At 32.2% G+C, this 18381-nt stretch overlaps 2 protein-coding genes and 1 non-coding gene across 6 annotated transcripts; 1 reads left to right on the top strand and 2 right to left on the bottom strand.

Moving 5' to 3' along the window:
* The first annotated feature begins 611 nt into the window (after positions 1–611).
* On the top strand, positions 612–718 carry LOC128294785 (small nucleolar RNA R71). Its single transcript, XR_008285092.1, has one exon. It is a non-coding gene; the product is annotated as a small nucleolar RNA R71 (small nucleolar RNA).
* A 10352-nt stretch (positions 719–11070) lies between these two features.
* On the bottom strand, positions 11071–15458 carry LOC108483912 (uncharacterized). Of its 4 annotated transcripts, none has more exons than XM_017787449.2 (5): positions 15203–15458; positions 13419–13624; positions 13220–13322; positions 11404–11587; positions 11071–11319 (listed from the first exon to the last, which is right to left on the bottom strand). In XM_017787449.2, the coding sequence occupies exons 2-5, from the start codon at positions 13500–13502 to the stop codon at positions 11202–11204; spliced, it is 489 nt and encodes a 162-aa protein (XP_017642938.1). In that variant the 5' UTR covers positions 13503–13624; positions 15203–15458; the 3' UTR covers positions 11071–11201. The 4 variants fall into 4 exon arrangements, with proteins under 4 accessions (XP_017642938.1, XP_017642937.1, XP_017642941.1 ...); XM_017787448.2 differs by having other exon boundaries at positions 13419–13617; XM_017787452.2 differs by having other exon boundaries at positions 13419–13609.
* An 821-nt stretch (positions 15459–16279) lies between these two features.
* On the bottom strand, positions 16280–16937 carry LOC108484012 (histone H3.2). The gene has a single exon (XM_017787614.2). It carries the CDS (start codon positions 16843–16845, stop codon positions 16435–16437), a length of 411 nt encoding a protein of 136 aa, XP_017643103.1. The 5' UTR covers positions 16846–16937; the 3' UTR covers positions 16280–16434.
* Between the last annotated feature and the right edge of the window lie 1444 nt (positions 16938–18381).

The raw sequence follows: 18381 nt of genomic DNA, 5'->3' as shown, positions 1-18381 counted from the left end.
CCTTCAACAAATTTTCTAATCCATTTGATGGTTCAACTTGGATTAGTTTCTGAATTTGTTAGGGAAAACTAGGTGGCTGGGTTAATCTAGGTTGGGCGTAAGTATTACTGGTTCCAACCCCTTAGTTACTCTAGGAAAATTTCAAGAGGTTTCTCCACAATGGGTTATAGTAATTGGATTGTAATCCTTACCTTCCTCGATTTTGGTTCTGGTTACCCATGTAATACACGGATTCTGGGTTCGATAGACATTCTTCAAATAAATATCCTTCCCCACAATAAACACAAGCTATACTTTCAAATTGATTTGGTGGCTGTGCTGCAAAACTATTAGACCCATTAGTAGTAAGATTTTTTAACATTGAGGATATTGATGATACCTGAGATACGAGTAAAGTAAGAGCGTCTACTTCATGTATTCCAGCAACTCATCTTCTTGACACTGCTCGATTGGTTGGCCATTGATAATTGTTGCTGGCAATCCTCTCAATGATTTCATAAGCCTCATTATAAAACTTAGAAAGGAGAGCACCGTTAGCATAAGCGTCCACTACCATTCTCGTGTGAGCATTGAGACCATTATAAAACGTCTCAAGTTGAATGCAATGTAGGATTCCGTGATGAGGGCACTTTCATAATAATTCTTTGTGCCTTTCCCATTCCTCATACAAGGACTCATCATCCATTTGTTGGAAAGCAGTGATCTCGTTCCTCAACTTAGCATTCTTGCTAGGCGGGAAACACTTCATAGGGAATCTTTTTGCTAACTCTTTCCATGTGGAAATTGAATTTGGTGGTAACGAGTTCACCCAGGCTCAAGCTCTGTCCCTTGGGTACTCCGGCTAACTTGAAAGAATCGCTCACCTCCATAAACAGTCTTAAGTGTAGGTAAGGATTTTCGAAAGGCATTCCACTGAATTGGCCCACTGTCTGAAGCATCTGGAACGTGACTAGCTTCAGCTCGAACTGTTGTGCCTCAATTTCGGGTCTCCTAATACCTGGATTAAGACCATGAAATACTGGCATGGCATACAGTCTTAAAGCTCTATCCCTATCATCAGCAATAAGGATAGGATTCTAAGCAGGGTTTACTCCGTTTCCTTGATTCAGATTTTCAAAGTTCATTTCTTTGGTCCTTCTTTGATTTGCTTGTCTTCTTCGCTGTCGAAAAGTTCGTTCAATCTCAGGGTCTATAGGGAGTAGGTCAATAATTCGGTCAATACTCATAAACACCTGAAATAATCATAGAAAAATTAATTAAGTTAAATATTAAAATAGAAAATTAAACCAAAATGCAAAACTAACAAATTCACAAATAATGACTTTTTAAATCAGTGCTCGACAACTACGCCAAAAACTTGGGACGACGAAAATGTGCAAGTGTACACAATCGCAACAAGTAATAAAGTGACAAGTAAATGCCGAGTTACCGTACCCACAGGGATTTTGAAAAGAATTATTTATGAATGCTATTTAAAACACTTTGGTGAAGAAAAATTTTTGTTTAAAGAGGTTGATTAAAAACTAAGATTTTAAACTAAGTAAGCTAAATAAATATATCTCAAATGCACGATTTCAAAATATGATTTAATCAAGATGACATAATTGTGTTGGTTTAATTATGTTTCTTTTAACTTAGAATTATTAAACTTATGTTTATGTTGTTACGAATAAATTCACAGCAACTCGGTAATTTGCTAACTTATGAACATACTCACCTACACAGATCCATTCATCTCTTAACATATCCCTATGTTAATTCAAATGATTAAACAGATTTTAAAAAGCAAACATGTTATAGCACATACATACTTATTAAAGTGAACTAATCTCTTGCATATCCCTATGTCAATTCAAACGATTAATTAAATCTAATGAGCATATAAAAGACTATGTGAGGTAACAAGGTATTCTTACCTTGAAATAGTTTAATCACAATAATCTTGCAAGTTATGCAAGGCAAGTGTATCACCAGATACATTGCTAATTTAACCTTCAGCTACCTTAGAAGAATAAACATGCACTGATTAAGTATTGTGTCAATTAATTATTTATAATTTCAATCCGTTTAAATAATTAATTCTTTAGCTACCTCACAATTGTAATGCAAGAATAACTTAGGCATGATTTTACTTAATCAAGCATTTTACCGAGGCCTATAACAGCATAAACAAAATTTTAATAATTTAAGAAGATGAAATGCAATCAAACCAACACGAATTAAATTCAAGCTAAGCTGATTAAATTAACCATTCCAATAACATAAATATTCATAGATATGTTCATCATAACAACAACAAAAATTAAAGAGATAGGGAACAAGAATCAAATCTGATGTTTTTCCATGGCTTGACTAGGTTGCTCCATTCTGCCTTCTTTGTTGTCCTCGTCGATCAAGGCTTCTATGAACACGCAATTGCTGCTCCAAAATGGATGAAGAAGAACCCTTTCTCAAGGGGAGAAATCGGCACAAGAGCAAGGGACTTGGAATAGGAAAAATGAAAGGAGAAAGTGAGAGAGGAGAGAAGAGGCTTCAACTTTGTTAAATTTGGCTTGGGGCAAATCTTCAGAGCCATCAATTGTGGAAGGGTTGATTTGCAATTTGAATAAGTCTTCAAGGACTTCTTTGCAGCTTAAATAATCAGCTGATGAGCTAAATTGGGTTAGCACTTGGACAGTTTTGGGTTATCCTCTCCTTGGCCGGTTCGGTTCACTCGGTTCGGTTCAATCGGACCATTTTTTCTTAATTAATTAATAATAATTTATTAACCCAAATTAAATTGGTTATAAATTAATATTAATTATATTATGAATTAATACACATAATTTTGGACTGCCTTGGACTGGAAATTAATTCGCCTCGATACTTTCAAGTTGCTTCTCGGTTTTGTGCTTCTGGCAGTGTCTGCCAAGCCATTTTTTGCCCTTTGTGTAAATCTGTCAAAAATAACCAAAATTCATCAAAAATAATTATAAAATTAACAAAGTTTCAACATGTTCATATTTTAAGTGCACTTTAATTATTTTATAAAAATTAATTATTTTTCGACAAGAATTTAACCGAACTCGCATGAATTTAAGTTAAAAAGGATATGAAAAAGTGTGTAAATTTTTGTGTTTCCAGCGACTCATCAATAATAGGTCTTTTTCCAAGCTTAATTTTTTCTTGATGAGTATCTTCTTCTTCTTGTGCTACCTCTTCAGTCTTTTCAGTCATCTTTTTTCTTTTTCTTTTCTGCTTCTCTCTTTTTTATTTCCAAAAATACTTTATAAGTACTTGGCTTGGTTTTTTCTAGAAATTTTGGGAAAGGGATACGAACGCCTTCTGTTGGAAGTGAATGCCTTTGTCTAATTGAAGGAAACAATTTAATTATCTTTGACCTTGATGAGGGTGGAGGAATCTTACCAGTTTCTTAAAGAATCTTGATTTGCTCTTTGAGATTTTGAATTTCTTTTTCTCTTTGTGTTAAATGAGAAAAGAAATCTTGACTCGGTGCAGCTGGTTCTTTTGCCACAACATTTAATCTTTTTTGCAACAGGTTGATTATATCTTTTACCATTTTGTATTATCATCAACTTTGGCTTCAACTGTTGAGATTTTTGAGTCAATATTTTTTAGAACATGATTCTGAGCCAAAGCATTCTCAGTTTGCCAATTGAGAGTAGCTTCTGCGGCACTTATCTTTGCAGGTGCACGAGAAATATCTATCTGAATTTTTGAGGGATTTTGGGTGCATGGGTGTAATTTTTCTCAGAATATTCTTCAAGGGGTTGAAATTCCTTGTCATATATATTTTTGCAGAGGGTTGCATCATATAGATCGTAGGAATTGGTTTTTGTTCAGGCATAGGGTTTTTCTGAACCCATTTGTTGATCTTTTTGTAACAAGGCTGAGAAAAAGGTTTTGATTTTCTTTGAGATACGGTATTTTCTGGATCAAGTGGTTTTTTGTCCAAAGAAAGAGATTTACAAGAATCTGAGGAATCCTTTTGAACTGGTGATGGTAGATTAGCTAAATAATCTACAAGGTAAACAAACTTACCATTATCTTCACCAAATGGTCCAGTATTTGGGTCTGCTTTCATCAATCTCTTGTAGAATTCTGATTGGGTGGATTTTTTACCTTTCCTTCTTCTTGGCTTTGAAGCAAAATTATCTAGTCTATCAATCCATGCATTCATCCTATCATCAGCACATAATTTACATGAACAATTTATGTCCCACGGGCAATGTGCAGTAATGTCATCTTTAAACATATACAAAGGTTTTCCATCAGTAGAAAAACTTTGTATTATATTTCTTTCTGGACCAGGTTCACCAAAAGCACAGCAACACTCTGGATCTTCACTATCATGTTCTGCAGCCGGTCTCTCTATTGGTTGCATTATGAGTTGTGTGGGAAAAATAGATGGATTCTTGGAATTATGCAAATGACTATGGTCAAATTTGATCTTTGTAATTCCATCTCCTTTTGATGTAATTTGACTTTTGGTAGATTGATTGGGTTGACTATGTTCATGCAGTTGTTAATAGTTGGTAACCCATTTTTCAAGAAGAAGCTTTCTAAGTTCTTTTTTTGGGGATCTGCCTAGGAACATGAACACAATGAGGCTGATCATTTGTGTTGACTAAGATGAGCAGAGAATCTCCTGTTTCATACCTCGAAAGATTAAAAGCATGATCTTGAACTTTATAAACAATTTGGTAATGCAAAGTTTCAATTATGGTAGATGAAACTTGTGGTGCTCCAGCAATTTGAATTTAGACTTTAAAGGCTGTAGTCAGATTTGGATCTGCTAACACCATAGTAAAATTTGGGAAGAGAGTCACCATAACAAGGCCAGAATTTAAAGTAGCTTCAATAGTAGCAATACAAGCATGTTGATATTCTAAATATCTAGAATCCAACAAAGCTATTCTTGCCACCACAGGTTTTCCTTCTGTACCGTGGCAATTTAGAGCTAAACGAATAGCTACAAAATGAATATGGGTATAACCTGCTCATACCCATTCAACTGGAAATTCTGGTGGAATTTCTAAAGTAACAAACTGTTCTGATGAAGCTGCTGTGATAGGATAACTATCAAATCTGGAAGCTTGAATATATTCTTTGACTTGTTTAGAAGCACTATGCATTAAAGTTTTTATTGATCTGATTGGGGAAAAAAGAGCTTTTCTACAAGCAACATAAGGATTTACAGTAGGAAGATCTATAGGCTGAACTTTATCTTCCTCTTTAAGATATTCTATTTCATATAAAAAAGAAATCTTTTTTGCAGAATGGGATTTTAAAGGAAAATTAGGCATAGAAATAGAAGTTGAAGATGTAGAAGGTTGAGATAATATTTTACCAGACATAGTGAGAAAATGCTTCTCTCTAAATTATCCTAGACAATTCTGAGTAAATGAGTCTTAAGCAAACTAGGCTCTGATACCAATAAGGGAGAGGATAAACACAGGAATTCAAGAAAGAAAAACTTGTAGCAGGTATGCTATGCCAAAAACACAGACCATTCCTTTAGGTCATTCAAACAGGCACTGCCTTTTAGCTACAAGTGCTTAATTCAAGAGACATTTGTTATCCTTAACAATACTGACATCTTTTGATCAGAGTTTTCAATATTTCTAATGTGCAGGATCCATTAAATGACAAGCATAGAGCATACTTTATTGTAACTCAAAGGTGAACTCATAAACTCAAAACTGGAAGAAAATCTGGAGAGAAAGAAAGAGAATTTAAAAGGCCATAGATAATAAGCACACTAGTATTTTATTAAAAATTTCGATGATCTTACAAGCAAGCAAACTTCTCCTTTTATAGCTGAAGGAGATGCAAAACAACAAAAATAGTTATAGCACACACTATTATAAAGCAAATAGTTACAGTACACACTATTATCATAAAGCAACTAATAGTACAAACATGACCCAAAAATGATAAAGATACACGATTCGTGATTATTGTAAAATGCTTTCAGCTATTTACATTTGAATGGGGCAATTGTGCACTGTACATGGAATCTTCACTATAGTCGATCGTATCATTCATGTCAGATTTATCTTCTTGTTCATCATTAAAGCTTAATTTTGAAAAATTGATTTGACTACAATACCATGGATAATCTTGAGACCATTCTAATGGATCTGAAATATTTTCATAATATTGTTGAATGGCTCTTAAGATTCCTTTGTGATAAGGTTTATACTGGATAGGCCATGTATCTCAAGGTGCATCTATTTCTGAAAGAGGCCATATTTCAAATGGAACAACTCTGTTGAGTTGATAGAGAAATTTTTGTAAGTCTCTGTATTGATAATCCAGTTTTCTTATATCAAATTTTTGTAAGTCTCTGTATTGATAATCCAGTTTTCTTATATCATCAGTAAAAACTTTGTGGATCCAGGCAGTAGGAAAAGATCCTGGCTGAATTGATTTTCCACATTGCATAAAATACTAAGGCTTGTAGAAAATGATGATCATGTAACTCCCATAACTCTCTTTATTTTTTTGACAATGTTGATTGATGATGTTTAACCATTGTGTTAAAGAATGAAACCAACTCAAAAAAGTGCAAAACTTTTGATGTTCAGGTTCGATGTTTCCTCTAACAACTTTTGTCAAGTAATAGAGAAGATCTGGGACCAAAAATTGAATGGCAATATGGTAAAGATAGGTAATGTACCATAAAAACCATTTCAATTCATTTGGTTGTTCAACAAATTCAAACTTGATTGGGTGTATTAAAGGATATTCAGGATGTACACCCCAAGGTTTGAGAATAAGTCCTCCAAAATTTTTGAAAACTTGGATCTGGTATTCAAACATCATTTTTTTAGTTTTTTTATGGAAGGTTTTTTGTTCAACAAGGTTCATAACTTCTGGTGGATATTCTGGATTAAGGTTAGGAGAAACAGGGTAATTAGGAAAGGTTGAAGATAATGGTCTGTACATCATGATTGGTCTGGGCCAAAAAACTCTTTTGTAAGCAAAAATTTCAAATTTGGGTCTGGAAAGAAAATCAGCAAGGATATTATCCTTTCATTTGATGTCTTAGTTTCAAAAGAGAATTGTGAAAACCATTCAGCCCATCTAAGAAGCTGAGGATGAGGGATTGTCTTCTGCTTAAATTTAAGTATTTGAGGAAAAGAAGACATATCCATTTCAACAATAAAATGGTATCCTGTAAGATGAAATGCAAATTTTGAGATACCTTTTTTTACTGCAAGGATTTCTTTGAAAGTGGAGTGATAATGTATCTCTGCTTCTGAAAATCTTCCACTTTTGTATTCACAAAGATTTCTTTTGCTATCTTTTTCTTCAAATAGTATTGCACCCCAATATTTATCACTAGCATCTGTCTGTAAAATTCTTTTCCCATCAGAAGGAATTTGAAGTGGAGGCAGATTTTGAAATTCTTTTAGTTTTTGAACAACTCTTGTCTGAGAGGGTGACCATGCTGGAGGTTCTTTCTTAAGCATTTTTCTTAGAGGGTTAATATACTTAAAGACTTTAGGAATAAAATTCCTAAGATAATTAACAATCCCTAAGAATTGTTGTACCTATTTGAAAGACAGGTTTTCATCTAGAAACTTGAGAAGTTCTTGTGAAATATGAGGGCTTGGAGAATATCTTCCATCTTTTAACTTCATTCCCAGAAATTCAATCTCTAACTTGTTTATCTGCATTTTCTTTTCTGAAAGCATAATCCCTTATTTAAAAACAAGGGATTTGAATTCTTCAAGAAGTTGAGCATGGGATTCTTTATTTTAATGGTAGAGCAAGACATTATCAATGTAGATTAAAGCATTTTCCATAAGAGGCTAGAAAATCTTTATCATAGCTTTCTGAAACAGTGAAGGGGCAGTCTTTAATCTGAATGGCATGACTTTCCATTGAAAGTATCTATTAGGAATACAGAAACCCGTTTTTGCTCAGTCATTAGGATGAATTCCTAATTGCCAAAATACTGCCTTAAGATCAAATTTAGAAAATATTTTTGTTTTTTCCAAACTGGAGAAAAGTGAATTTCTGTTGGGCAAAGAGAATTTGTCATCTTAGAGGAAATGATTAAGAGGTTGGTAATTAACCACCAATCTTAATTTTCCTCTAACTTGTTCTGATCTCTTATTCACATAAAAAGCTTCACATGCCCATTGAGAATTTGATGGTTCAATTAGATCTTGTTGTTGAAGTTCTTTACATTCTTGTTCTGTTAACAACAAATGATCTGGGTTCATTCCCATATGGCTAGCTTTTGTAGGATTGATATCTTTATTTTTCTTGAATGGGAGTGTAATAAAGAATTCAGGATTTTTCCACAAAGGATTGGGGCATTTAAGTAGAAATTCTGAATGAGAAACTGCACAAGATTTTTCTTTTAAGTCTTGAATGGCTTGGAGAATTTTTTTCAAGTTGGATGGAAAAAAGTTTGGGTGTATTTACAAAAGGCTGAAACAGATTTTTGTATCGGACTCCTTCAGGAAGGATTCTTAAGTGTTGGGCTTTTGTGTAGAGGTCAAAACCTACTACAATATCTTTTCTAGGAGTTTTGAACCTAATACTATAGTTCTAACACAACAACCTGGGAAGAACTGTATAGTAATGGGTTTGCTAATCAGGTAAGTAGCAAAAGGATGATCAGCAGCAGAATTAAAATACCTGACATGTGGTTTCCACCAACTTTAAGGTAAGATATCTGGATTCATGATTGGTTCAATTGCTCAAGTATCTATAAAGGCAATTATAGTAATAGGTTTACTATATTTGTCTAAATAAATCTTAACAGGCACATGAGGAGCTGGTACAGTATCCCTGTGAACTTAGGCTTGCATCATATAGATGTCTGAATAGTCTGATTCTGATTCTGATTCTTCTTCAAGGAAAACAAGAATGGCACAAATAGTTTTGTCAGAAGGTTCTTCTTCAATAGAACACACAAATTCTATGTCTTCTTCTTCCTGTATTTTTATTCCTGATTGTTGTACCATCTGTGCAATCTTTTTTGTCTTTTTCTTGTTTTTTGAACAATTTTTTGAAAAATGTCCCTTCGATGTTTTGCGATGATGACAATAGATTGGACAGGGAGGATTCCCGAGAAATAGGTTGTCTTTTGTTTGTTTTTAAATTTTAATTTATTTCTTTGAATGTTTTAATTGTTTTGCTCTGGGCCGGAGAATGCTAAGGGCTCCTAATGGATTTTGATATATGCTTTGGTTTCAATTTTTTAAAACCCAATCTTTTATTGTAAAAAAAACAACTATTTTTAAAAATAAATAAAATATATTTTAAATTGGTACTTACAATTAAGCTCGTACATTGCACTAGGTAAAAATTAATTCACAAATATAATATAAATATATGTCCGACCAATAGCAATGTACAATTAAACCATAACAAAACGAAATGTGTAACCCAAAATATATTATATATGGATTATTTGAACTTTTAATAAATAGTAAAACACACTGTTTAATAATTCATGAGAATTGATTTATTAATGATTTAAAAAATATAAGTACCTGAAAAATGTGTCTGACACAAAATATATTATATATGAATTATTTTGACTTAATAAATCATAAAACACATAGTTCAGTAATCCATCAAAATTCTTTTATTCCCGTTTAAATAAATATAAATACTTGAAGAAATGTGTAACACAAAATATATTATATATGAATATTTTGACTTTTAAAAACCATAAAACACACTGATTTAAAAAATATATAAGTACATAAAGAGATGTGTATACCATAAAATATATTATATATGAATTATTTTGACTTTTGATAAATCATAAAACACATAGTTCAATAATCCATCAAATTTGGTTTATTCCTGATTTAATAAAATATAAGTACTTGAAGAAATGTGTAACACAAAATATATTATATATGAATTATTTTGACTTTCAATAAACTATAAAACACATTATTTAGTAATTCATAATTGGTTTATTCCTTATTTTTTTAAAATAAACATATGGAGAAATGTGTGAAAATATTATAATTAGGGGTGAGCGGTCGATCGAATTGAGTCGAATCAAGTGAAAAAAAAATTCAAATTAATCGAGGTCACGAATCCTATTTTATCATCCTAACTCAATTTGAATTTTTTTTTCAAATTAACTGAAATGAAATTCGAGTCAAGTCGAATTGAGTAAAATTGTTCGAGTTAAATTAAAAATATTAAACATGTCAAATAAAAAAATTGTTACAAGAGAGCACATAAATTTGAAACCATATATATTTGAAAAAAATTCAAAGAAAAAAATTTTAAAAAAAAGATACTTAAGTATTGATAAATTTGTATCATTAATTAGGTCCTAAAATATTATTTTAGAAAATTCTAAAATTTTAACTTTTTATATATTTTTAGAATTTTAAAAATTTTAAATTGTTTTATAAAATATGAATGTTGAAATTTTTATAAATATTTTGAGTTATAAAATTTATTTTGTATTTATTATTGAAAAAGCAACCAATTTATGTATTTTCAAAGTTTGACAATGACCAAAATAGTATTTACACAAATCATCATTCAAATTATTCAAGTTATTCAAATTGTGAAATTCAACTCGAATTGAACTCAAAACTGGAATCGAGTTATTCAAGTTGACTTGAATAATTAGATTAACTCAAAATTCGATTTTTTTTTAAATTTTTTAAGTTTTACTCACCCTAATTATAATGAATTATTTTAATTTTAATAAAACATAAAACACATGGTTCAATAATTCATTGTAATTCTTAAAAAAAAAAACCTTTGTGATTAGTTTATTCTATTTTTAAAATAAAAAAATATAAGCACTTAAAGAAAAGTATAACACAAAATATATTATATAAAAATTATTTTGACGCTCCTTTTTATAATAGTATTTATATATGCCTTGAAAAAATATACTACTCATAAAACTCAATAAACTTAGTCATATTAGTCATACCATCTATTCTAGCATCATTATTACAGATACCAAAGTGTATTTAATTTTAAATTTAGGTATTAATTAGATAGAAAAATATATATTAATCCAACTAAAAACCTATCATATTTATAAAAAGAAATGCAACATTGAGAAAAAAAGGGAAGGGAATATTACTTCGAATTATTAAGCTTAATAAAAATGCTTTCTCTTGGCCAAAAAAATTAAGTTATTATCCTTGAATGGCTATACACTACAAGTGATGAAGTTGCAAAACTTTCTACTTATCATCCTGGAACGTAAATTCTGGATAATAATCTTCTGCTGTTTCTTCGTCTTCGTCATCATCTGCTTTGCGTCTCTTACTACTTCTAACTAAGGCATCCTTTCCACGCAGCCTTTGCCAACCAAAATCAAAGTTACAGGAATTAAAAACTGATCATACGAAATCTCTAAATTCACAGGGGTAATCTTAAAGATACCTTTTGCGAAATTCCTTCCTTGTTTCAATTGCAATGCATTCATTTAGCTCTTCAATGCTCATCAACTCATCTACCTTACATTTTAGTAAATTGGAAGAATCAAGAAATGTAGCATTCTCATCCATCCCCGGAATAACTGACAAGTCCTTAACCTTTTCTTTCACACATTCCATCAAAACGAAGCCTGAAAGTTATTAAACACGAAATCATAATTTATGAATCAAGCTCAACTATATCATCCCACAAAATCATATACAAAAGCTGGAGGCTTGACGGAATTTATTCGCAACACACGACAATGAGACTTTTAATGTCACTAGACCCTAATAGAAAACAGAGAAGTGACAGAATAAATACAAAGTTCTATAATCAAACCTCCTCTGTTCTCACCAAAAGCACTATGTTATGTCATTCAAAAAAACAAAGAGAAAAAAACTAGCCATCAATAATTGAATTTGAGTGTAATTGCTTATAACTAATACATATGACATGTTTGGATAACCATTGTAATTAGTGGGTTCCACAGAATTGACTCTAATTGGAGCACCCTAATTATACACTCACCAATTCTCAGGAGAGGGGTTGAGAGTCGGAGGAATACACAGACAATAAACTCTAATGACTTTCAAATTTTACTTATAGCTATTTTTTAAGTGAAAAAAAAAAATCCTACTACCAAACATGACATTAGAAATTATAAAGTCATTATACTCTACCGTTCAAACACATAAATAGAATTAGAATTCCTTGTAATAACAAAAGGTTCTAATTACTACCCTAGTAATTACAATTTTTTGCATTTACTTCGTGGTGTCCAAACACACCATAAAAATTAAGTAATTTCCAAATGTTGGCTCAAACCAAAAACCAACTCAGTCAAGTTCAAATAGTTCAAATACAAGGGGAGAGCACTTCTCTCTATACTAGGTGCTTTTTTCCTACCTTATTATAGGTTATAAGTGACGACTGAGAAGGCAAGCCGAAGCTATTTCTAGCTTATGAACATCATGTGTGTAAACAGAAAGAGATTTAGGCCATATAGAGCTTTCTCAAATTCCAAATCTAAACTATGATTTTCATTAGCGATGTGTGAGCCCCCAACAGACGAGCACAAGGCCATATGAGATATATTTGGCAGAGCAAACTAATATACTTCTTTGAAGGTTTCAACGGAGCAACCAACCAGAGGGAATTACAAATGAATCAGCAATGCAAAATAGTATGAATAATACACAGTTGAAAAAGATAGAGTTTTTCTTTTTTGTTTTTTGCACAAAGGATTCCATATATTGAAAGGATGAAATCTAAGACTCCAACCTACACCACCACCATGAACGATGAAACATTTGCCAAGTGTTTATATTGATCATAGCTGATGAATAAAAACACCATTAATACATAAACAAACAATTGCATTTAAAGATTATTTTGTTAATCTATAATGTACAGGATGCTCTTATCACATTGAAATAATATTCTCTGAAACAATGAAATAGGTGGCAGCAGAATAATAAAGAAATTGATCAAATTCAGGTTTGTATCCCAAAAGACCTAGTATGGAATCTCAAAATGTCATTAGCCACTCATGAACATGTATGTAGGCTAACGAATGAATGACATCAAGATACTTCAAACTTAAATTTCACTCTGAAGCTTCCCTTTAGCTAATAATGGAAACAACTAGATATCATGGCAATTCAAAAATCCAAGATTATTTGAGAAAACCACAAAAACAAGGCCAACCCATCATAACAAAATACCAAATTAACGCAAGTTTGAAGCAAAAAAATAAAGGAAGGAAATAATCGAGAAGTACCAAGGGCTCGAAGCATCTTCAGATCAAACTTTTTAGCCAATTGAACATGCCCAATTGCACTAGCACGTTTCAGGGCTAGCTTCTTTAGGCTAATCAACAAATCCTGCAAATTTGGTTCAGATTTATTTGGATGTTATCAATCAGTTTAAAGATTTTCATAAAAAAAAAAAATTTAAATGAATACAAAAATATAGCTTACAAGTTCGGATTCAGAAAGTGAACAAAGCCAATTGGCATCTTCGATGTTAGTATTTCCTAAAGTTTCTTCCTTCTCCTTCCCCATATGAATGAAACGAATGGATTTACTCAATTTTTTTTTTTTCCTGGTATTAAATAACAATCGCGTCGAGTATTTTGGGCAAAGGTTTCCCTGCGTTTCGTTGAAAAACTCTGCAAAACTGAAAACTGAGAATTGAATATTACCATTTAGGTTTTTTATCCCAAATAATATAATTGGTTTCGGCTAGAAGTGTACATGAGTCGGGTCCAACCAAAATCTTAGGCCTGATTGTTAGGCACAGGATCGGCCCAAAAATGGGTTTAATTTTTTATCCAAACCCGACCCAGATTATATATGTTAAACCCGGGCTCAGGTCAGCCCCTTTTTTTGTTTTGAAAAATATTATGTTAACATAAAATAAATTTAAAAAATATAGTATATCAAATATACTAAATATTAAAACAAATATTTCCAAAAAAATTGAAGATACATTAAAAAGTACCTATATGACACAAGAAAACCTAAATTCCAGTAGGTCGTAAACATGTTGGATTTTTCAAAACCAACCTTAGCTATAGTATCAGCCATCCTGCTAGCTCTCCTAAATGCATTGACAAAGCTAACAACACCAATATCTTCCACTTGTTTATCAATCTCCTCAAAAACATTCCAATACAACCAAGGTTTGATTCCCATTGTTAACAATCCAACTCATAACATTACATAAATAAGATTAAATAACAAGACAAAGTTTTAACAAAAACATCAAATGCTATCTTAATGGTTAATAGTTCTGCAAAAATGAAAGTCAGATGCTTGCAAAGTACTAGAGAACAAAGCCAACATAATTCTCTTATTATCGCGTAAAACTCCACCACATCCACCTAATCCCATCAGTAGATTCATCGCATAAATAAGAAAATCTAATCTTAAACATTACAAACATATAGCAAAAGATAATGTGATATAAACCAAATTCAAATGTTTATATGAGATAATGTGCTTGTAAATTACTTGTATTCGATTCCATAAAATTTTAAACTTGATCATTGATGAATCAAAGCTTAATAAACCAAATTCAGATGTACTAATACTCAAATAACTCCAAAACTTAATCAATTTTTACCCCACAAAAAAGAGTTTTACTGTTAGAAAATCTGAAGTTAAACTAACAAATATAATTAATTAATTTTAAAGTTGAATATAAAGAAATTAAATTCATCTTTTACAGAATAAATGAACATAATAGAAGCAAATCCATCGATTCAAATTTTATATCACATCAACCTCAAGTTGGAAACTCGATCAATCTGGAATTGAATTGAATTTCAAGCCTAAATAGCTCAAAATTCTTACAATACCAAGCCACGAAAGGTCATATGCCAGGCTTTTGAGATAGGCAGCAACAGGATAAAACCAGAATCTTTTGAAATGAGAATAGCATTACAAAATACCGGCTCACAAGTCGTCAGCAAGTGAAGCAGAAAAACCCACATACTTTTACAATTAAACACACATTCAACGAAATTTTTATCTTAGTTTCTGGTCACAATTATCTTAGTTTCGTCCACAATAAGGAATTCCCAGCTTCAAGTTTAAGAAAACAATAATAAGAAAAATAAAATAACTGAAAATTTAATCCTAAACATAATTTAATCTTTGTGCATAAAACACCCTAAAATCGGCAGTGAAAGCAGCAGTGGAAAACAATAATAAGAAAAATAAAATAACAAAATATATGAACTATTGGACGGCATAAATACCGAGCAAACCAGAGGAAGCAGCAGCAGCAGGAAGAAGCAGGACGCAAAAAGCAACGTTGATGGGCTGCAGCGAGACGCGCAGACAGACGGACGGGCAGCGGCGCTGGAGGCCACTGGTGGAGCCGTGGAGGTGGAGAGCGGCACTTAGAGCTATCGGTTTTCTCTTTTAAGAAATAAGAACTGATAGGGAAGAGAAGGGGAATGACCGAATGAGGGACTGGGTCTGAGAGGAAATACGGGAAAAAAATTTAGGGTAATAAAATCGGATCGGACCGGGCTGAAAAACTCTGGCCTGAAGCCCATTTCTTTTTCATGATTGTTGTCATTCTTATGGTTTTTTTTTATAAAAATATCCTTAAAAATTTGATTAATTACGAAAATAATTTATTTTTTATTATATATGAAGATGCCCTGAAAAATTACAATAAAATTTGGTGGAATAAAAAGTTTAAAGCCACCAACATGTTACATTAACAACTAAAATAAATAATTTATATTTTAGTAGAACCATATAAAATAAAGTCACATATATAAATATAAAAGAATATTATTATTTTTAAAAATTTAGAAGAGTTTTAAAAAAATTTGGTGAAGTCAAAAAATTTGACACTTTTTTTGTTTTTAAATTTTAAACCTATAAAGAAAATATTTTTCTATTGATAAAGCCATTTTATAAGGCACCACCATGCACTCTACCATTTATTTTTAATTTTTTAAATATTTTATTTAAATTTAAATATAAAAAGTAAAATTTTATTTAGTAAAACCATTTTTTAGCAAAATCAAATTAATATATATAATATTTAATGAGAAATCAATTCAAATTGAAGTTGAAAAGAAAAAATTTATATCTTACTAAAGAATGAATGGAAGAGAAATAAGGATTGTTTTTTTTTAAGAATTTATATTTTTATGTAAATTTTTAATTTGAATGTATACAGCAAATGAATTGTTTAGTATTTGAAAAATACACTACCATCCTCAAAATCTATTTTTTGACGTGAGATATGCGACCCAAAATATTTTATACTTCCTTTTTATAAAATTTTAATTTCCCTTTTTTAATTTCTTACAATATGAACGAACAGCTCCAATCTCATTAATCAAAAATCATGAAATTATATGGCATCCTTTAGAATCGCATCGATTTACATCAAACATTTGCAGAGAAATCTAATACATCAAAATGAAAATAAGCTTAGGCCTCAGACATCAATCACCTAAAAGCAAACCTAGGCTCTCTCACCTCTAATCCTCCTAGCAAGCTGGATATCCTTAGGCATGATGGTAACCCTCTTAGCATGAATAGCACATAGATTTGTATCCTCAAATAGTCCGACGAGATAAGCTTCAGCCGCCTCTTGAAGAGCAGCAACAGCGCTGCTTTGGAACCTCAAGTCAGTCTTGAAATCTTGAGCGATTTCTCTCACAAGCCTCTGGAATGGAAGCTTTCTGATCAAGAGCTCAGTGCTTTTCTGGTACTTCCTGATTTCCCTAAGAGCCACAGTTCCTGGCCTGAAACGATGAGGCTTCTTCACTCCTCCAGTCGCCGGAGCTGATTTTCGAGCCGCCTTCGTGGCTAGCTGCTTACGTGGCGCCTTGCCGCCGGTTGATTTCCTAGCAGTTTGCTTGGTACGAGCCATTTGTAGAACAATTTGATATGAAAATATGCGTTTGAAGGAAAGGATTTTTGATGCTGCAATTGGGAGAAATTGGAGGGGATATATAAAAGGAGTAAGCGGGAATAAGTAATTAGGAAATATTTTAAATAGGCCAATATGAACCGTAGATTGGATGGATTTTTATCGACGGCTGTTAAGTTGTTAAAGTGTTGATCTGTGTGAGATGAATGTTGACCAATAGGATTCGCTCTTTTAAGCGGAATTGTTTTGAAGTTTGGCGCATCTTAATATTTTGTTCAGGATTGTGAGGGCGGATCTATGCCGTTCATTGATGAGATATCGACGGATGTGATCTACCAAAGACGGTGAGAACTGGATAGCAATCCATGAGATATTCCAAAGAACCAGTAACGTGTAACTGGATACGTGAAAGGCAGCATTTTTCTTCTTTTTGTATTTTTACTAGTAAATTTTATTAAAAGCAAGGGGTAATGTTTAAAATAGGAATTTTATTTTGGGTATATTACACCAACAGTCACTCAACTTTAGGGTAACTAACAAAATAGTCACCTAGGTTTCATTTCAGTCACTCAACTTTTGAAAAATAACAAAACAGTCACTAACGTTATAAAAAAGTGAGAAAACAGATATTAAAAATAAAAGGGTAAATTGCACCAATAGTCACTCAACTTTAGGGTAGCTAACAAAATAGTCACCTAGGTTTCATTTCAGTCACTCAACTTTTAAAAAATAATAAAACAGTCACTAACGTTATAAAAAAGTGACAAAACAGTCATTAACTAACGGTTTCCGTTAGTGTGTTAACAGAACCGCTGATGTGGCAAGTTAACTAGCTAACGTGGCCAGTTAACTTGCCACTTTGGATGAAAAAATTAAAAAAAAAACCTAAAAAAAACCCTTTTAATAGAGAATAAGAAGAAGAAAAAGCAAAAGCAGAAGAAGAAGAAGAAACTTTCGAAAGAGACCTCCGAGTGTTTTTGCTGCAAGAGGCAAACCGTTGCACTTATATGCAATTTTCTTGCCAATGTCTGCCAAAATTTGACGCTCTCAGTAATTCCATCCGAAAATGCTACCGATGAATAAGGACCAACACTCTTCTTCGCACAACTTCCCAAATTGAATAATCTGGTACAACCCATTACAAGAGCAACATTCTTCTTGCGTGTGGTGACCAAGATTTTACTTCACGGGAGGCACTACTTTTAAGACAAAGATTTCAATGATTGCCATTTCCTCTCATCTTCTGTCCAGACATCATCAAGAACAAGTAGGAACTTTTTTCCCACAATAGATTCATGGATTTTCTCTAGTACAGTGTTCAACTCACGCAAACCCAACGGAATACCCATTAGAGCTTCAAGAATTGCATTTGCAATCCTTATCTCATCAAAGGGATCTGAAACACACGCCCATAGTTTCTTCTAAAAATAGGCGTTAACCTCTCTATCGTTGTAAACTATTTGGGCTAAAGTTGTTTTCCCTATCCCTCCCATCCCCACGATGAAGATTATATGGATTCCCCTTTCTTGACCATTT

The sequence above is a fragment of the Gossypium arboreum genome, chromosome 6 (genome assembly GCF_025698485.1).
Source record: "Gossypium arboreum isolate Shixiya-1 chromosome 6, ASM2569848v2, whole genome shotgun sequence".
NCBI classification, from domain to species: Eukaryota; Viridiplantae; Streptophyta; class Magnoliopsida; order Malvales; family Malvaceae; genus Gossypium; species Gossypium arboreum.
The sequence above is the reverse complement of the archived record's forward strand: the minus strand, read 5'-3'. Positions and strand labels throughout refer to the sequence as shown.